We start from the raw sequence: 17828 nt of genomic DNA on the forward strand, positions 1-17828 counted from the left end.
AACACTGTAATTAGGGGATTTTTTGTTACAGAATTGACAGAGTCTGCAGACAGAATCAATGTGTTTGCTCAGCAGCTGTACTTTTTTTTTCAGCCTCCCCTGGAAATTATTTTTGAAATTTAGTCAACAACACTCGAAAGAATATCGTTTATATCTGACGATGTTATGCCTGTAGTATTTTTTTGTGCAAAAAACATGTATTTGACAAGGCACAAGCATGTCCTGCTTGTTGGAGAAGCACCAAGAATTTCTCGTAATGGGTCAAAGTCAGAATTAACTCTATATTCTCAAAAACCAAATCCAATAATACTTACGTTATCATAATGAATGGTTTTGTCTTACAAAGGTTCATTAATTGGCAAACAAAAGAAGATATTTTAAACAAAATTATTAACAAGTTCCAGCCAAAAATCGTAGCAATCTACAATTACATTTTTGTTTTTTTGCTTGACAATTTTTTTCATTTGCCTATAACAACTTTCGCTGTATTACGAAGACAGCTAATATACGTTTATTATGGTAAAGCTTAGAATAATAATCTATCATCTAACAATTTTGAAATGAAAAAAGAGATTCTGAGTGAATCTTAGTAAATAAAACAAAAAATTCACAAGCATTCGCAGTCTCTTACTCTTCTATAAATGTATATATTTAGGAATTTACTCTTTCGACACTATATCGAATATCGAAGATAAAATTAAATAAATATCCGTTGCAAAAATTTACAATTCTTGTTGAGTAATTTATGGTAATCATATTTATGAGACTTTCAATCACCATCAACAGCAACATTGCAGTTTTTCCTCGATTGCACACGTATAGAAATGTACGAACAAAAGTGTACCACTGCAATACGAATAGTACCGCTGCAGTATGAATAGAAGTGTACCGCTGAAATGTACGAGCAGAAGAGTACCGCTAATCATAGATGACGAGAGATCTGCGGTTCTTTACTCCACTGGTACTGGTACTGCTTTTACCGGCATGTTTTCTTTCAAGACATCAGTTTTTATTAGGTTCTGAAAGCAGGTTTAGAAATTGTTCAAGAATGAGGATTGTTTCAAACTCTTCGGAAAACTTTTACCTTCGAGACATCAAATTAGTCTAAGCTCATGGAAGCAAAAATAAATTGACCTATTGGGACGGGGAGACTCTGTCAATTTTTATATCGATATTGATACAGAGAATATCACGGAAAACGGATGGTGTCCATTTACGTCGTCTGTGCAAGGAATGCTCGCATGTAATTGGTTCATTGTTCGCGTAAACTTTCCTGTAACTTTTTAACAATTTTCACCGTTGAGCAGTGAAATAATAATGATAAATAGCGTATTATAAAATTGTTACACATTTTATCTATCGAACAACATATTGGTTATTGTTATTCATCATGTGGTTATGCTGTTATTAACGTTTGAAATCTGACGCAACATTTGCCAGTTTCATTCCCAATTTTACAGAATGCATCCCAGTATTGTAAACAAAGACGTAGTCCCACGTCAAAAAAAAACACAAATTAATGACTTACATTTTTTCAAAGCACGTTTTCTTGTGGCGCATCAGTTTTTAGTAAATTCTAACAACTAGCTCGTGGCCTCACGGTTACAGAGTCCGCTTCGATAAGCGAAAGGCGGTTATAATTGCCGATACTTTTCAGGGTAACTAAACGAGGCTTGGTAAAGAAGAGTAGTAGCACATACATAAGACATACGTAACACTGGCGTTTTTTCTGGTACACGATATCCCATATGTCTTATATAAGTGGTAGTAGTGTCTATAAAAATAGGCGTGTAGAGGGAAAGATGAAGTATAAAAATCCATTACTGACCACCGTGATAAAAAGTACCTCATATCCCGTTATAGTCGTTAGAGATGCAGAGGTAAACTCGGTCTCTGGCAACAACGGTTGTCACACTTTCTTCTTTACTTCCCTAAGGACCGTAAGGACATCACAGACAAATCACTGTCTCACCCCTCGGGACACAACTAATATCTGCAAGTTTCATTTTGTATAAAGTTTTACGTGAAATTGGAGAAAATGTGCTAAAATCGATCAATCAATCGTTCGCAAGTTATTCTACTTCGTAAACATAAATAAACAGTGTAACCCGGTGATTCCCAACCGACAAAGAGTAAAGATGAGACGGGAACTCAAGAACAATTAAGTTTTATTAATTAGTTAAAAATAAGTCTTGCTTGGACGAGAGCTTAAATAGGAATGAGTTATTCTAAAGCCTTTTCGTCAATTTAATAGTTATCGTCAGTCAGTGAAAAGTCAGCGGTTGCGTTGTTTCTAAACAGATATGTTTTCTGTTGTTATTTGTTCGTGACACCTATCCGCGCTAGCAGTCCGGTAGTCACATTGAGAACATATTGGCAACAGAGTATCACAAGAGGAAACGAAAAATGTACTCCTTGTGTCGATTCGGTATTATTATCCTCCAAATCCAAGTCTTCGGGATTGCGAATGCAGAAAAGAGAAGAAGCTGTTTTTTATTCAGACGTTCGTGCCCGCACTACACAAACAGCGTGTTTCGATAACAGCCCGAATCGACTGGAGACATTTTCCCTCTCTTTTTTAATTTGCCTATGAAGGATGTCGTGTGACGGCTGTTGAAAAAGGCTGTGAGAAGAAGAAGCTATCCTTTGCCATAGTAGACGCGAAAAGTGGCGCGAGCCGATTCGTCCGGCCGTCGGTTTATGTACAGCAGTAAGTAGAGGTGGACATTAACTGACGGCCGGACGAATCGGTTCGCGTCGCTTTTCGCGTCTACTATGGCAAAGGCCTAAGGAGTAAAATAAACACTGCTCGGCACCTTACCGACAGCCTTCGTGCGAAGATAAGTAAACTCTCAATAAAGCGGTTGTGCACTGCAAAATATGTGTATCGCATACCGAATGTTATATACAACCCTAGAGTTCTCCAAGCAAAACTGAACATTAGCACCATTGCAATCTGAGATATTGTGCGTAGAATTCATCTCTGTTTATTTGTTTTTTGTTCGAGATTCTTACAGTTAACAAAAAATTCTTACAGCTAACAAAGAAAACTATCTCACTAACACTAATGCATCACACCAATACAGAATCAAATGGAGAGCTCTACACATGATATCGTCGACATGGGAATAAAGGCCCAGTTACCCACACGGCGTAATGACGCTTTCTCCATACAAAATAGAAGGTGTGATCGCCAAAAAAAAGGTGAACAGCAAGAAAAACATTCGTGTAATAGGGAACTAGACGGACACGTTATAGTTGCAATATAATTTATCTGTCGGTTGTCTTTATTTTGCCAATACCACACACTTACGGTAGATCGATATATTGTCGCTGCAGCACTACTCTGCAATTCGCTGGTGAGTCCAGCGACGCGAAGATTTCCAGCGATGTCATTTTGTATGATTATTTCTCGCACAGTACGATGCAGTTTTAATGTTCTTTGATTAAATTGACATAGTTTTGCGACTAGAATACATTCGAAACTATTAGAAAACATTACAATGGCACATTTCGGGACATTTTATGTTGAATCAATTGTTGTTGTTGTTGAATTCGCTGGAAAATCCTTGTCAGGTGAGCGACTCGTCGCTTCCGATTTTTCTCTGCATGCACAATATTTGCTGAATGTTCGTCGTTGGGAAGTTTGCCGAGATAAATTAAATTTCTGTTCGAAAATTTACACGAAATTTTCGATCAATTTTGTTACATGAACATCTGTGTGTCTGTGTGGCCTGTGTCGATAGTTTTTGCCTGAGAGAGAGGCGCCAGCTCAATGACAGTTCAATTTTGTTTTCGTCTACTTCGTTTTTTGTTTTTGTGCAAGAAAAATATTTCACAATAGTTTCAATCAAGTCAGCGTGCGCATCTGTCTCTCGTTTTGATGATGATATTATTCAAAAATATGTTCAAACTTGAGATGATTGTCAGATCGGTTGAATATTATAATTTATTTTTGATGTAGCGAAAGTAAATTCATGGATTCAGTTTCCGTCCGTGCAATTAAGAATTAGTAGTTCTGATAATCCTCTGTGAACTAAGGTTAGGTTGCAATGGGATTTGTCTACTTTTTTTTCATCGACATTCGATTGATCCATTATTTAATTTATTATTATTTTAACGCGGTGGATAGAATTCAGTGACGTGAGAGGCGGTTGGTCCGCGCAATGCTCTTCAGGCAAATAAATGTTACGAATTCAAAAGAATTTCAATTTCACAGTGACAGGCACCAGCAATGTGTTATTGTTTTTGGGTGGTTGATGCAAGTGCTTTTAAACAGTGCCTTCGAGGTAAAAATAAAAGCTTAGGCAGATTGTTTCCGATATCAACTGTGCCATCATTGCTTAGTGAGATCCCGCCTATATGAGTTTTACATCTATACTGTGGGTGTCATTATTATTATTGTTCATACATTGGGCTTATTGGAATTTCTACATCATGTTAGGAGATGGTTGTATATATTATTCTACTAAAGAAAACTCCAACATAGTTTTCAATATATGTTAAGAGATATTAACTTCACCTTCAATTTCAAATAATAAATAGGAATACAGTAAATATTGATTACATAGTGAAAGTTCATATTTACCTGTAAATTAAAAATAAACTATGCAGTATTTTAATTCCAAATTTATGGTTGAGCGACGTTGGTTAAAATATTGATATGCAGGCCTTTGATAAAGTGAGAGCTTTCGTAAAAACGCTTAAATCACCAAAGCAAAAAAATTATCACATTTACAACTAAATTAGACTGGAAATAAACCAAGGCGAAAAATAGAACAGAAATAATTTATCTTTCAGAAATATTAATTTCAAAAATTATCTTGAGAAAATAAATGCCGGATTAATTTACATCGACTACGATACTCTCCATATTTCATTTCATCCAAGATACTCTCCATATTTCATTTCATCCATATTTCATTTCATCCATGACATTTCTTGTCTGGTTCACGATGACATTCGTGAGCATAAAAACAAAGCCAGCTGGCGCCTCTCTCTCTCAGGTTTTTGCAGCATGGTCAACTGGATCAACTAATAGTAAAATTAAATAAATTTTTTTCGCACTATAGCTTTTTCGCTTTTTTACAAGTTTGGCCAGAAAAGTATATGCTGCACGTGAGCACAACCCTGAAATTGGCCTGACATGCGTCTATTTCGCCTGCTTGGCAAGGAAGCTGCATTGCAGGCAGCTGTCAAATGTCTTTCTGCTCGGTCGCATAATTTTCATCCGTCAGCCGCGATTAGCAGCTTTTCGCGAAAGTCCTGCTGTTTCTAAAGTCGATTAGTGCGGTCTAAATTCATAATTACCCAGGTCTGATTTGTTCGCGATACTTGTGCTTACCGGAACGAGTGATAGCACGGGTTCAAGTGTCGACTTACTGGTGTTATAGGTGCGAAAATTTGTTGAAATCGGACAGCAGTTTTGACCAGTGGTTTAAACGAGGAACTAAGCGAAGCAGTTCTAGAACAAACTCGTCACCTCTCGCTCGCTGTCGTGTGGGGGTGAGGTGCGCATTTGTGAGCGAGTGTGTGAGGAGAAGCAACGCTAGTGTTGGAGCAGCTGGTGCGGAAACCCCGTGCGAGGAAGTGCGAAATTCAAACACACGTCGAACGAGCGAAGAGCGCTGAAGGTTGTGTTCGGAAAATAAAACGAACCAAGAAGGAAAATCTGACGGAAAAAGAAGGTGGGTTTTTCTTGACAAGCTTTTTTTAGCTTTCGTAACACTGGAAATATCGAGCGGTTGCATTGTTTCGTCAGTGTAGTTTCCTGTAGTAATACGAACTGTCAAAATACGGTGCAATAGGCACCGCAATAAGTAATGAGTAATCCCTAGTACTGGGGACAAAAATTTCAAGGTCTTCTAAAATGGTATCGATTTTGACTGACGGAATATTTTTTCCATGCTTTCTTAGATCACCGTTTCGATGTCGCAACAGGAACAGCCACAACAATCTCAGCCAACGGTGCGGCATATTCCGATTTTCGTCGAAGGACGATCGGAGCCGTTGGTGAATAAGATTCCGGAGAGTCAGCCAAGTAACAATTCATCTACCAGCTCAATGCCGGAACCACCACCGATGGAGATGCCGTCTCACAATACCAGTGATTTTTTTAAACATGGATCTATATTTGACCGTACCCGAGACTTCCCAGTACGAACATTTCCAAATTCAACGTTTTTCAACAAGAGCAGCCCAGCCAGAGAGTCATCCCCGGCTAGACAAGTTCCTATCTTTACCGATGGTGGATTTACCGCGACAACAGTGCCTCTTTCACAACAACCGCCCTCTCGTGGCTCTTCTCAGCCACGACAAATGCCTTCGCCTCAATGCTTTCAACAGCAACCGCAGCAGGAACAGGAAGCTAAACAGCAAGCATCCGCTGCCCAAGATCAGACAGATTCACAGCCAAAACCGCCACCAGCGCCAACCCAACCAGCCGCCAATGATCCGATTAGCAAAATTCAAAAGATCCAGCGAGATGTGCTGGCCATTTTTGATCAAGTTGAACGGTTTCAGGGTGGAAAGGAAGGTAAACGGGACAAAACCTACATCTATTTGGACGAAATGCTGACACAGAATCTTCTGAAGCTGGACTCGATTGACGCCGAGGATCAGCCGCAAATCAAATCCGCTCGTAAAGAAGCTATCAAGAGTATAAACCACTGTATTGCCGTCCTGGAAGCCAAAGCGGAAGCCGGCGTCGAGCGAACTAATAGCAACGAAAAGGTGCCTAATGGGACGACAGATCGGACTGGTTCCGGTGCTTCGCTGTCCCATTCTTCGTCCAACCAATCTAGTCAACAGGGGCTGCAGCAGCAGTAAGATATTCGGAACTATTGCTATCTAGGGTTTTGTTCTTCGAGGTGATACTTTCGCCGGTTGTCTTTTTCGTTCCAAAGTCGGTTACCTTGAACACGCATTTTATAAGGTAATCGAATCGGCAGCATACCCAAACAATATCGACATGACCAGTTAATGCTAAAAAAAAAGAAATCAAAAGCAAGAAAAAAAATTACAGCTGACGTAAATAATGAACGATAGATATGCAAGGATGTGTGAATGTTTACGAAACAGGTTTATTTTTCAAATTCATAGACAAATTTACTAACAAAACATATGATTCATCGGTTTGCTTTCGAAATGTGTTCGACCAGTGAAAGTATTGTTCAAGTAAGTTTGCAGCTTCTTTCGTAGTTTCATATTTAATGTGTAAATTTTAGTTCTTTTTGTATTCTCTGTAACTCAGTGGTTCAGATTTGTGAATTTGTCCGTTTTTAAGGAATTTATTTAAAAAAGCGTGTATATAAAGAGACGGGTTGTCGAGCTCATTCCTGTACAATGAATTTTCAATTTTTTTTTGTGACGACTAGAATTTTTTCGCCTTCGATTATAAACATTCGAAGTTTTTGTCTTCGATCATAGTTTAAGTTTGGAAAACCGCAGTATATTTCAAACAGTGCATCCAGTGTCTTTTGCAGTGCAAGAATAAACCAAAAGAGAGGCTCTAAATATACTGTAGTTACTCTGCATGTTAATGATGTCATACTATAATATCTCAAAGATTGCAGTGATGGTCGGATACCAAAATACTATCTTTTACATTCAATTGACTTTTAATTGCGTTCAGTTTTCAAACAATATTTTTCACAATTTATTCCGAATATTCAATACCTTTGTTGTATGACACTTCGCGATGCACTACCAGAATATTTACTTGAATTCATTCATAAATAACTAATTTAAAATTCTAAATTCAGAAGAATACGAGCAAGTTGTGACTGAGTACTCGCAGCGAATTTATACAAACATGCTACCCAGCTAAACCAATGCACCTATAGGAAAATGTACTATTTATTTTGTTCGTCTCATAACTTCCTTCCGCTTCGTTTGTGATTGCCATCAGTTAAGATGTCAAGACCCATCATTTACGGACTCAGACTTCGTTCAAATTGTTCTAGGGTAATGCATACAACGTAGAGAGATAGGCCATCTAGAGAAAGAATAAATTAATACAATAATATAATCAAAATAATTGACTTGAAAAAGGTAAGCGTAAAACATAATAAAAAAACTCACATTTAGTTTTAGTGAACAATAATCTTTTCTTGTTGCTGAATTTCTTCGAAAGTTTATCTGTTAAAAAAATGAATCTAGAGAAAAAGAGATAAATAAGAAAAAAATACTGAAGTTATTCTTTATTGAAAAATGCTGAACTAGCTCATCGACTGATGTACTTTTTAATATGTCTCTAGGGACGTTTCCAAATCTTAAATCTTTTTTTTTTTTTTCAATATAAACTATGAGTTTACGACAATCTTCTTTCCCAATGAATTTATTGACCTGCTGAAACTGAAGTCTTGAAGGAACCTAATAACCGATGCGACTTTGGTGGCTATGCGTTGGAAGCAACTTTCAGGTGTTGTTGAACGGCGAAGAGGAGCGAGCGACTGAAACCGGAGAGAAATAGAGAAGGGTGGACAAGCTGTGGATCCACCAAGCTTGGATTAGGTCTGTTTCAAAGCTGGCAGTGAGCAGTTGTTAACTGCCGAAGATGAACTATCAGTGGACTGATTGGGCGGACTTATTCGTCCAGTCAATGAAAAGAGCTATCGACTCGATTACAGCAATTATAAAGGCATAACACTTCCTTATTTTGCTTCCAAGATTCTCCCGCATCCTGTTTCATAGACTGAGAGCGTTGCAGAAGAGTACCAGTGCGGTGAGGAACTGGAGGCAAAGAGACTCACGCTAGTCCAGATCCACAAGATGACGCATCACAACAGGACCCGGAAATACCGTAACGAACTGTACCTCGTAAACTTAGAGAAAAGTTCAACGTGCCTGGCGGATCTGCAGTCCATTCGAATACTTTTCCACATCATTGTAGCCTGGGAGAATCACAAACCAGTGCATTGTGACGTCATCCAATGCTCTAACTGCCTGGTGTTTAGATACGTGATTAAACATTGCTATATAGCCCACCGCTGAATTAAATGTGGCCAAACGCAAGCCCCTGATGCCTACCAACTGATGAAGACCACCGATTCGGTGTGCGCCAGCTGTGGCGCTGCCCACAAAGCAACCAGTAAAAACATGCCCGAAACGCGCACCAACAATCAGCCAGGTCGCCGAAAGGTGCCTCCAGGCCGGATTTAGGTGGTGGGAGACCCGGGGCAGATATTGTCGTGGGGGCCTCTATTCTTAAAAAAAATAGAGGTTAGAAAATTTTAATTTTGAAATGACGCTTCGCTGGAAGGTGGCGAGCAAAAAAAAGGTCACCACTCTGTCCTCACGTCTGGCCTAGGACTCGGGGGCCCCCGAGTGGGGCATTTGCCCCCTTCGCCCCCTTAAATCCGAACCTGGGTACCTCCAAACAACACAAAGAAGTTCCCTGTCATTTGCTCCGTCATCGTATACCCGAACAAAAACAACATCAGAAACACCTTAAGAGTTGCTGTAATTGTACATAATTTTACCATAATTTAACTATGTTTTTCATTATAAATACATCATTTCTACATTAAATATCATTGTCCAGAACAATAAAAAACATTGTTATTGATTTTTACCATGAAACCATGGGTTGTTATGTATCTTAACAGCATTTTTCCAGGCACTTTTCCCATACATTTAGAAGTTACTGGCAATGTTTTTTATGGTAAAATTATTGTCGGTGGTAGATTAAACAACAAAAAACATTGTTAAAACATGGTAATAACAAAAACCGTTTGCAAGGTTACAGTAAAAATACCATGTTTTTTATGGTTACTGTTCGGTCTGGGAAGAACTCTTGCTATAGCAAAGTGAACTGTATTCGGTGGAACGAGCAAAGGGAGCAAGCGTCAATCAATCAATTCTTGGAAGCTCTGAAAAGAACTGGGATTTGACTTTGCTCCTTGCCGAGGACGAAAAACTATAGCAGAGTTGAACACAGTTGATATTTCTTAACTACTTTTATTTTCTTCTACTTCCTACTGCTGATGCTTACAGAACGATGGTTAAAACAAAACTGCAAAACTCCACTTTTTTTTTAACTCAAAGTATATTTATTCATGTTTTTATATGATTACATATGGTTTACATAATAATTGTTAAGCCTTTCAAGGCTCTGCATCTTTATTCTGAGGTTTGCTGGTTACTTATTGCTATAGATTTACATCATTTGTGTAGAATTTTACAGTTCTTCCTTTATAGGACTTGTTTTTAATAGAGAATAAATTTTCATAACCTACTTAACTACGAATAACTAACTCGAAATTAACCTAAAACTAAGGTACCAGCTCACGAATGATCTGGTGAGGTGACCTGGCGCAGGACTCTCTGAACCTAGTCACCGATGTTGTTCTCCGTTCTTCCAGCACCTGAAGACCAGCCAGGCGATGGATCTCAGAATTTCGTGTCCTCGGAGGGGTGTTTAGTATCATACGTAATATTTTATTCTGAACAATCTGAAGTTTAAGATGGTGGGTTTTAGCGCAGCCCTCCCAGACAGGTAAAGCGTACTCTATGACCGGTAAAATTATTTGCTTGTGGACGGCAAGCTTGTTAGTGAGGGAAAGAGTGGATTTCCTATTAATGAGAAGATAGAGGGATTTGGTCAGTATGTTGCACTTGGTAACAGTTTTCTTTACGTGTGAACGAAATAGAAGTTTTTGGTCCAGGGAGAGACCAAGATAGACAACCTCACTCGACCATTGGATGGGAGTGTTATTGAGATGAATTCTCACATTGGCAAATGGAACAAGTCTAGTTGATTTTGAATGCGGGAATAAAATAGCTTAGGTCTTAGCTGCATTGATGCAGATCTTCCAGCTGTTGAAATAGTCGGACAAAACATCCAGACCCTCTTGTAATCTACGCGTCAAAGCTCTAATCACTCGACCTTTGTAGATAATGGCAGTGTCGTCTGCAAACATTGACAGGATGCCACCACCCGGAAGGGGAGGAGCATCTGAGGTAAATATGTTGAACAGGATGGGACCAAGAAGGCTTCCCTGTGGGACCCCAGCATTTACGTTGAACGAATCAGAGGGAATGTTGTTGAGGAAGACCTGGAATGATCTATTCGACAGATAATTCTTGATGATCTACACGAGGAAGATCGGGAAGTTGAATCGCTGCAGCTTAAACGCCAGGCCATCATGCCAGACATTGTCGAACGCTTTTTCGATGTCCAACAATGCCATAGCAGATGTTTTACTAACGGACTTGTTCCGCCTAAGGATCTGAGTAACTCTAGTCAGTTGGTGAACGGTGGAGTGACCCTGTCTAAACCCGAACTGTTCTGGGAGGTAGAAGTTATTCTGGTTTACGAATTCTAGTATAGACTGTTCCGAAAATTATAAATACATCTTCTTTCTTGAATAAAACAAAATATACAGAATTTTTCGGGTCATTTTATTCTGAAATATAGATAATAAGTGTTTTCTTTCCAGTTTCAATTCAAGTTGGGATTATTTTTCGTAGCATACGCGAGTTCTCTAACTTTTCTCTTAACACTACTCATAAGCTTTTGCACAGTGTGTTTTCCGACCATTTTTACCACTTTAAGTCAATCTTTTTTAAATTTTTCAACATTGTCCGCTGGTTTGACATATTTCCTCAGCTTTGCCTTGGTCAAAGCCCAAAAAGTTTCAATAGGGCGAATTTCAGGGCAGTTTGGAGGATTCATCTCTTTTGGGACACATGTGACAATATTTGTTTTATACCACCCTAGTGCATCCTTAGAGTAATGTAGTAGTAAGATTGGAGGATTGTTATGCTGCTTAACCATGGGTAACAACCTTTTCTGCAAACACTCTTTCAAAAAAATTTTACCATTCATTGTTTCATTCGTAATGAATGGACGAGATATTTTCCCACATTCACAAATAACCTGCCTAACCATTACCTTCTTGCCGAATTTTTCGGTGTAAATGTCTTTCACTGGTCCAGGGACATCCTTTCCCTTCGGTGATGTATAAAATTGCGGTCCTGGCAGAGTCTTATAGTCCAGTTTTTTGTAGGTTTCGTCATCCATGATAACACACCCCATTTTTTTGGTCAGAAGTTTGTCATAAAGCTTCCGAGCTCTCAGTTTCACAGATTCAGCTTGTTTTGGATTTAATTTTGGTTGCTTCTGCTTCCGACAGGTCTGCAGACCCATTCTTCCCTTGGCACGCATAACGTTACTCGCCGAGGTTCCAAGCTTTCTCGCCACATCTCGTACTGATACTGAAGGATGCCGCTTGTAGTATTCCTTCACCTTTTTGTGGGATCAACAGGCCCGGGTTTTCCACCACGTCTTGGGGCATCAGTAAATGTGCACTAGGGTGGGACAAAAAATAAATATTAGCTCCCATGCACTTTTCGTGTTCCTTATGGGTCCTGTAACAACTGTGTAACTTCTCTGATCGATCGGTGGAACGCCTGATTTGCGCCCGATTTTTAAAGTTTCCATACGATTTTACAAGGGAAAATCCACTTTTTAAAAACTTATTCTCTAGAAATTTCCAGTTGGCTCCAAAAAATATACCAATACATGATATCTATAGGAAATTTACCTGGGAATAATTCTTCTGAAGACTGTAAGGCGCTACAAAATTTGTAGAAAAAGTTATTCAAAAAGTTCTGATCGAATGTCTGACGAACGGCTCAACATTGAATTTTTCCAGCAACACTGCTGCAGCATGCTGCTGTTGCAAATTCAACAACGTGATGAGAAACAGTTTCGCGTAGAATTAAGCTTGAAAGCGTGATTTTTTGCTCATAGTATCTTCGGAGAAAATGCTTAGAATATCAATCCCTATATTTTGATAGTATTCGTTGTGTGATTCATACCCCTAAAAGTGAGAAATCAGCTTTCTAAACACCCCTACGTAGTGAAAAACATTTTCGTGTAGAATTATGCTTGAAGGTATGATACTTTGCTCACGTTATCTTCATTATCGAAGAGCTCGCTTAAAATATTAACTATCAAGTTTTTATGTAGAATGATTACTCCCCCTTAAAGAGGGAAATAAGCTTAATTCCAGGGGGGATTTACTGCTGTCAAAATTCATATATGTGTGCGTTATGGCAGATCAACTCTGGTCCATGACGTTTAAAAGTTTTCCTGTGTGGTGAGGAAACTTCATGATTTTCAGCTAATTGCAGGCTGCTGCCACCAAATTTCACTACGCAACGCAGTATGAATAAAAGTTTTCCGCGATTTTTAGAGTTTTGTTAAAAAAGAACGTTACAATTCTACTAAATTTTACTTCAATCAAAACGACACAAACCAAAACAACAGGACGCCTTGTTGCCAAATATGCTGGTCACGGTTACACGACATTTGACAGATAGATTCCCTCTGCCTAATTCTACGCGAAACTGTTTCTCATCACGTTGTTGAGTTTGCAACAGCAGCATGCTGCAGCAGTGTTGCTGGAAAAATTCAATGTTGAGCCGTTCGTCAGACATTCGATCAGTTTTAGGTGAATAACTTTTTCTACAAATTTTGTAGCGCCTTACAGTCTTCAGAAGAATTATCCCCAGGAAAATTTCCTACAAATATCATGTATTGTTATATTTTTTGGAGCCAGCTGTAAATTTCTAGAGGATATGTTTTGAAAAAGTGGATTTTCCCATATAAAATTTTTAGCGTTGGTAGGGTCCTTACCAGGTTTGTGGATGGGGATCACTTTAACTAGCTTCCAGCGAGACGGAAAGTAGCTGAGCTCCAGACACTTATTAAAGATCGCTGCCAGGTGTTCGAAAAATTCTCGACTCAACATTTTCAGCTCAAGGTTGAGGGCCTCATCGACGCCGGCAGCCTTCATGTTCTTGGTGCGCTTGATGGCAGCTAACACCTCATCAGCAGATGTTTTAGATTCTTAGGGAAGGATTGAGGGAAGATCGGCGACTCTAGTTATTATTCCTGGACGGCATGCTCGTGCGAGCTAACCATAGCATGACCTAAATTGTGAGAGTTGACAAAATGCTGACCATGTGCATTGGCTTTTTCAGATGCTGTTAGAAGGAAGTGACCGGGGATTGGTGTTAGGGGTAATTAAGTAAGTCTCCAGAACGGCTTTCCACGCACTGGGAGGGAGTGCAAAACTTCACGATGCGACCGCGGCTTTTATAGCGTCGCGCTGGAGGTGGGGTTTGGTGGTCTTCGCTGATTGGTTGTTAGGTTTCTGTTGGAATGACTACCGATGCCGCGTATGTTGTCGACAGTAACAACATAGCAGTGAATGATCTGCTTTCGGCGGAGACGGAACAGTTACAATAAAAAATATGGTCTATTTACTGTTCTCACCACAAAATACATCGTAATTTTTTTTTTCGGGTATCCTTGCTCGTCCCACTGCCGCTGAACCAAACCACCAGACCCGTCATAGGTGCCTGTACGTATGCTGAAGCAACGAAATCCAGTAGGAATCCCCCCCACCGGGTCTCCAAGGAAGTTCGTCTGAAATGACCTCCAAGCTGCAACTTGCGCAGTTGATAACGAACCCATGCTCACCATGGAGCAATACGGTTTGTTGGTCGGGGAATGCATCAGCACTTTCCGCACCTGCAAAAGTCGAGCTGAACATTTGCATTCTGCGGCGATGAACACTTCCAAGTATGGCCTGTGAAATCATCAAAATTACTAACTGGAACGCTTGCTCCATTAGGAAAAAGTATTATGAGCTGCTTAGCTTCCTCAACGAATACCAAATTGACATTGCTACCATCACGGAAACTCATTTCAAATTTATACACTTATGTTCGAGCGTCTTGATAGAAAAATTTTCACTACACTTTTCACTTTTTATTCACTTTCACTATTTAATTCTATCACTTTTCACTTTTCACTTGCAAATATGTATTTCGGCACTGACATAGTGCCTTCGTCAGTGCTTATTTGGACTGTGTAAGCACTGACGAAGGCACTATGTCAGTGCCGAAATACGTATTTGCAAGTGAAAAGTGATAGAATTAAATAGTGAAAGTGAATAAAAAGTGAAAAGTGTAGTGAACTCATTTCAAACCTGAGGAACGTTTTCCTTCCTGATTTTCGGTTTGTACGGCTGAATCGAACAGATTCTGCTGGAGGGGGTGTGGCTATTACTCTTCGGCGTGTAATCAACTACCGAGATTCCAGCTGAAGATTATCGAAGCCATCAGGGCCGAAGTCGAAACCTGGCTAAGTAAAACAACACCCGAGACGGTACCGCTGTCTAATCACGACACGATCTGGCCAAGCTGACTTGGCGGCGGGCGAAATACATCATTCCGGTGGACCTGGACGCTCGGCACGAGGTGTGGGGCAACTGAAGACAAAACCAAAACGGCTCCATCATGTGACCAGGCATTACAACATCTTAGCACCGAAGTGCCCTTCCAGAATCTCCCGGTCCGGGGTTCACTCTGTCCTGTCCAACATGGCCATCTCCGAAGTTCCAGTGGTGTTGGAGGAGCTTTCGCCGGTGGTGCTGACCTTGGGTGCCACTGTTGAGATGGTGGCCAATCATTCTCGGCGAAACTACCATCGCACCGACTGGGTCCGATTCCAACGTCGACGAGAACACTAACATCGACCACCCTTTGAATACTCCAGCAGAGATCGTCTAGGCGTTGAACATCCTCCAGCGTGCGATTATTATCGCCCGTGACTCGGCGTTTCCAGTACAGGTCGGACTCGATTTTTTTTTGTTAGGGAATTACAATTACGTTGTCCAACGATGTGAACTTTTGTAATACACTCGATTATCCGGAACAACAACATAAATTCATTCCGGATAATCGAGCTTTTCGAATAAACGAATCACACAAAAACACTGAAAATTTGCAATTAACGAACATAAAATAAATATTTCATTTCTTTATGTTACTTGTATGATGCAGTGGCGTAACCAGAAGTTTTTCCTGAGGCGAAAAGGTGTAGAATCTTGAGAAGCAAAAAAAAAATAAATTGGACATTGATTATTTTCACTTAATTCGAACATGTCCCAAACATGCCGGAAGTGACTTAAATGGTAACAAATATGCCAGAAGGGATGCTAAAGACAAAATTTCGGAATCAAAATAAAAAAGGACACCAAAAAAATTAAATTCCGGATAATCGAGTCTAATATTCTGTATAATCGAGTTTCCGGATAATCGAGTCTCCGGATAACCGAGTCCGACCTGTACAGAAAATTCAGGTAGGTACCTCCTTCCATATCGACAGCACCTTTTAACACATAATAAGTTTGAGAAACTTCTATCGGCGCCAGTACCAACGAACTGGCGACCGATCCTGAAAAGACCAAGATCTACGAAACAGCGAGTTTAGCCAAAAGCTTTCCCAGATCCATCCAAACTCAAAACTGTTTTGATCTCTAGCCAAAGTTTTTAAAAAGAAGCCAAAACCCATCCTCCGGCTGAACTTGTCCGGAGATGGTCAACTTCTAATTACAACTTTTGAAGAGGCGAAAGCGCTGGCACAACAGTGCGTGTCGTCACACAATTTGGGGCGAAAAATCGTCAGCCCTTTCGAGCTGACTGTTTCTGAGGGAGTTGTAATGGTCGACAATTCGAATCGTTTGGTTTCAGAAAAAGCAAGAGTGACGGCAGATGAGCTAATCAGTCTAGCGACGAGATCTAGGGATATGAGACCCCGGGGTTTGATGAAAGATTCAATCTCGAGCTCAAGCATTTGAGCTACGGCTCATTTACTTTTGTAGCACGTGTTTTAGATCGATGCTGGGAGCTTGACTACTTCCCTTCAATGTGGAAAATAGCTAGTCATCCCAGTACTCAAGCCAGGAAGAGATCTCTCTATCCCTAAGAGCTATCGTCCAATCAGCTTACTCTCTTTCCTCTCCAAGCTATTTGTAATGTCGATCCAAAGCCGCCTGCTTTACTTCACCGATGAGAATGGTGTCCTCCCTGAGAAACAGTTTGGGTTCCCCAAGCAGTTCACTGGCAGGACAAAATGGACAAACATTGCCGATTTTTTATGTGTTTACCTTTACACGCACTGACGAAACTACCCAAGCAGTCATAGTATCTCATGAGTCAGCAGAAAAAAATTGACAGCTCTATCAGTCGAACTCTAGCCGTGATGGCGAAAACAGTGAAGCCACTCCGTTCAGAAGTGTGCGCGTTCAAAGAAGGTGTTTTGTCGCGTCGAAAACGGACATCGTGCGACAATTCGTGGACACTGGATACGCCCGTTCCTGCATCTACAACATCTTGGCATTATTGGACAGCATCGAATGAAAGCCCGGTTCCGGACGGCCTACGACCCTGAGCGACAAGAAACTCCAAAGGATTTTGAAGAGGAAGACCGAGAGAAAAGTGGCTACATCGATGCGTGCGCTTGGCCGGGAGATCGGTGCATCCGGCCAAACAGTGAAAAAGTAGCTGGCGAACATGTACATTAGGGTGGGACAAAAAATAAATGTTAGCTCCCATGCACTTTTCGTGTTCCTTATGATTCCCATAACAACTGTGTAACTTTTCAGATCGATCGGTGAAACGCCCGATTTGCGCCCGATTTTTAAAGTTTCCATACGATTTTATATGGGAAAATCCACTTTTTCAATACTTATTCATTAGAGATGTCAAGTAGGCTCTTAAAAAAATATCAATACATGATATTTGAAGAAAATTTTCCTGGTTAAAACTCTTCTGAAGACCGTAAGCCGCTACGATGCTTGTAGAAACCGCTATTTACCCCAAACTGATTGAGTGTCTGACGGACGGCTCATTGAAATATTCCAGCAACACTGCTACGGCATGCTGCTATTACAAACTTGCTTAGGTATGAGAAATAATTTCGCGTGGAAATAATTTTCAAAGCATGATTTTTGCTCATAGTAACTTCG

At 40.1% G+C, this 17828-nt stretch overlaps 1 protein-coding gene across 2 annotated transcripts; it reads left to right on the forward strand.

Annotated features, from left to right (window-relative positions):
- The first annotated feature begins 5201 nt into the window (after positions 1–5201).
- LOC129724627 (BAG domain-containing protein Samui) lies at positions 5202–8104 on the forward strand. Of its 2 annotated transcripts, none has more exons than XM_055679675.1 (2): positions 5202–5687; positions 5917–8104. In XM_055679675.1, the coding sequence occupies exon 2, from the start codon at positions 5929–5931 to the stop codon at positions 6826–6828; it is 900 nt and encodes a 299-aa protein (XP_055535650.1). In that variant the 5' UTR covers positions 5202–5687; positions 5917–5928; the 3' UTR covers positions 6829–8104. The 2 variants fall into 2 exon arrangements, with proteins under 2 accessions (XP_055535650.1, XP_055535651.1); XM_055679676.1 differs by lacking the exon at positions 5202–5687 and adding an exon at positions 5726–5819.
- The last annotated feature ends 9724 nt before the right edge of the window (positions 8105–17828 follow it).

This window comes from Wyeomyia smithii, chromosome 2 (genome assembly GCF_029784165.1).
Source record: "Wyeomyia smithii strain HCP4-BCI-WySm-NY-G18 chromosome 2, ASM2978416v1, whole genome shotgun sequence".
In the NCBI taxonomy this organism is placed as follows: domain Eukaryota; kingdom Metazoa; phylum Arthropoda; class Insecta; order Diptera; family Culicidae; genus Wyeomyia; species Wyeomyia smithii.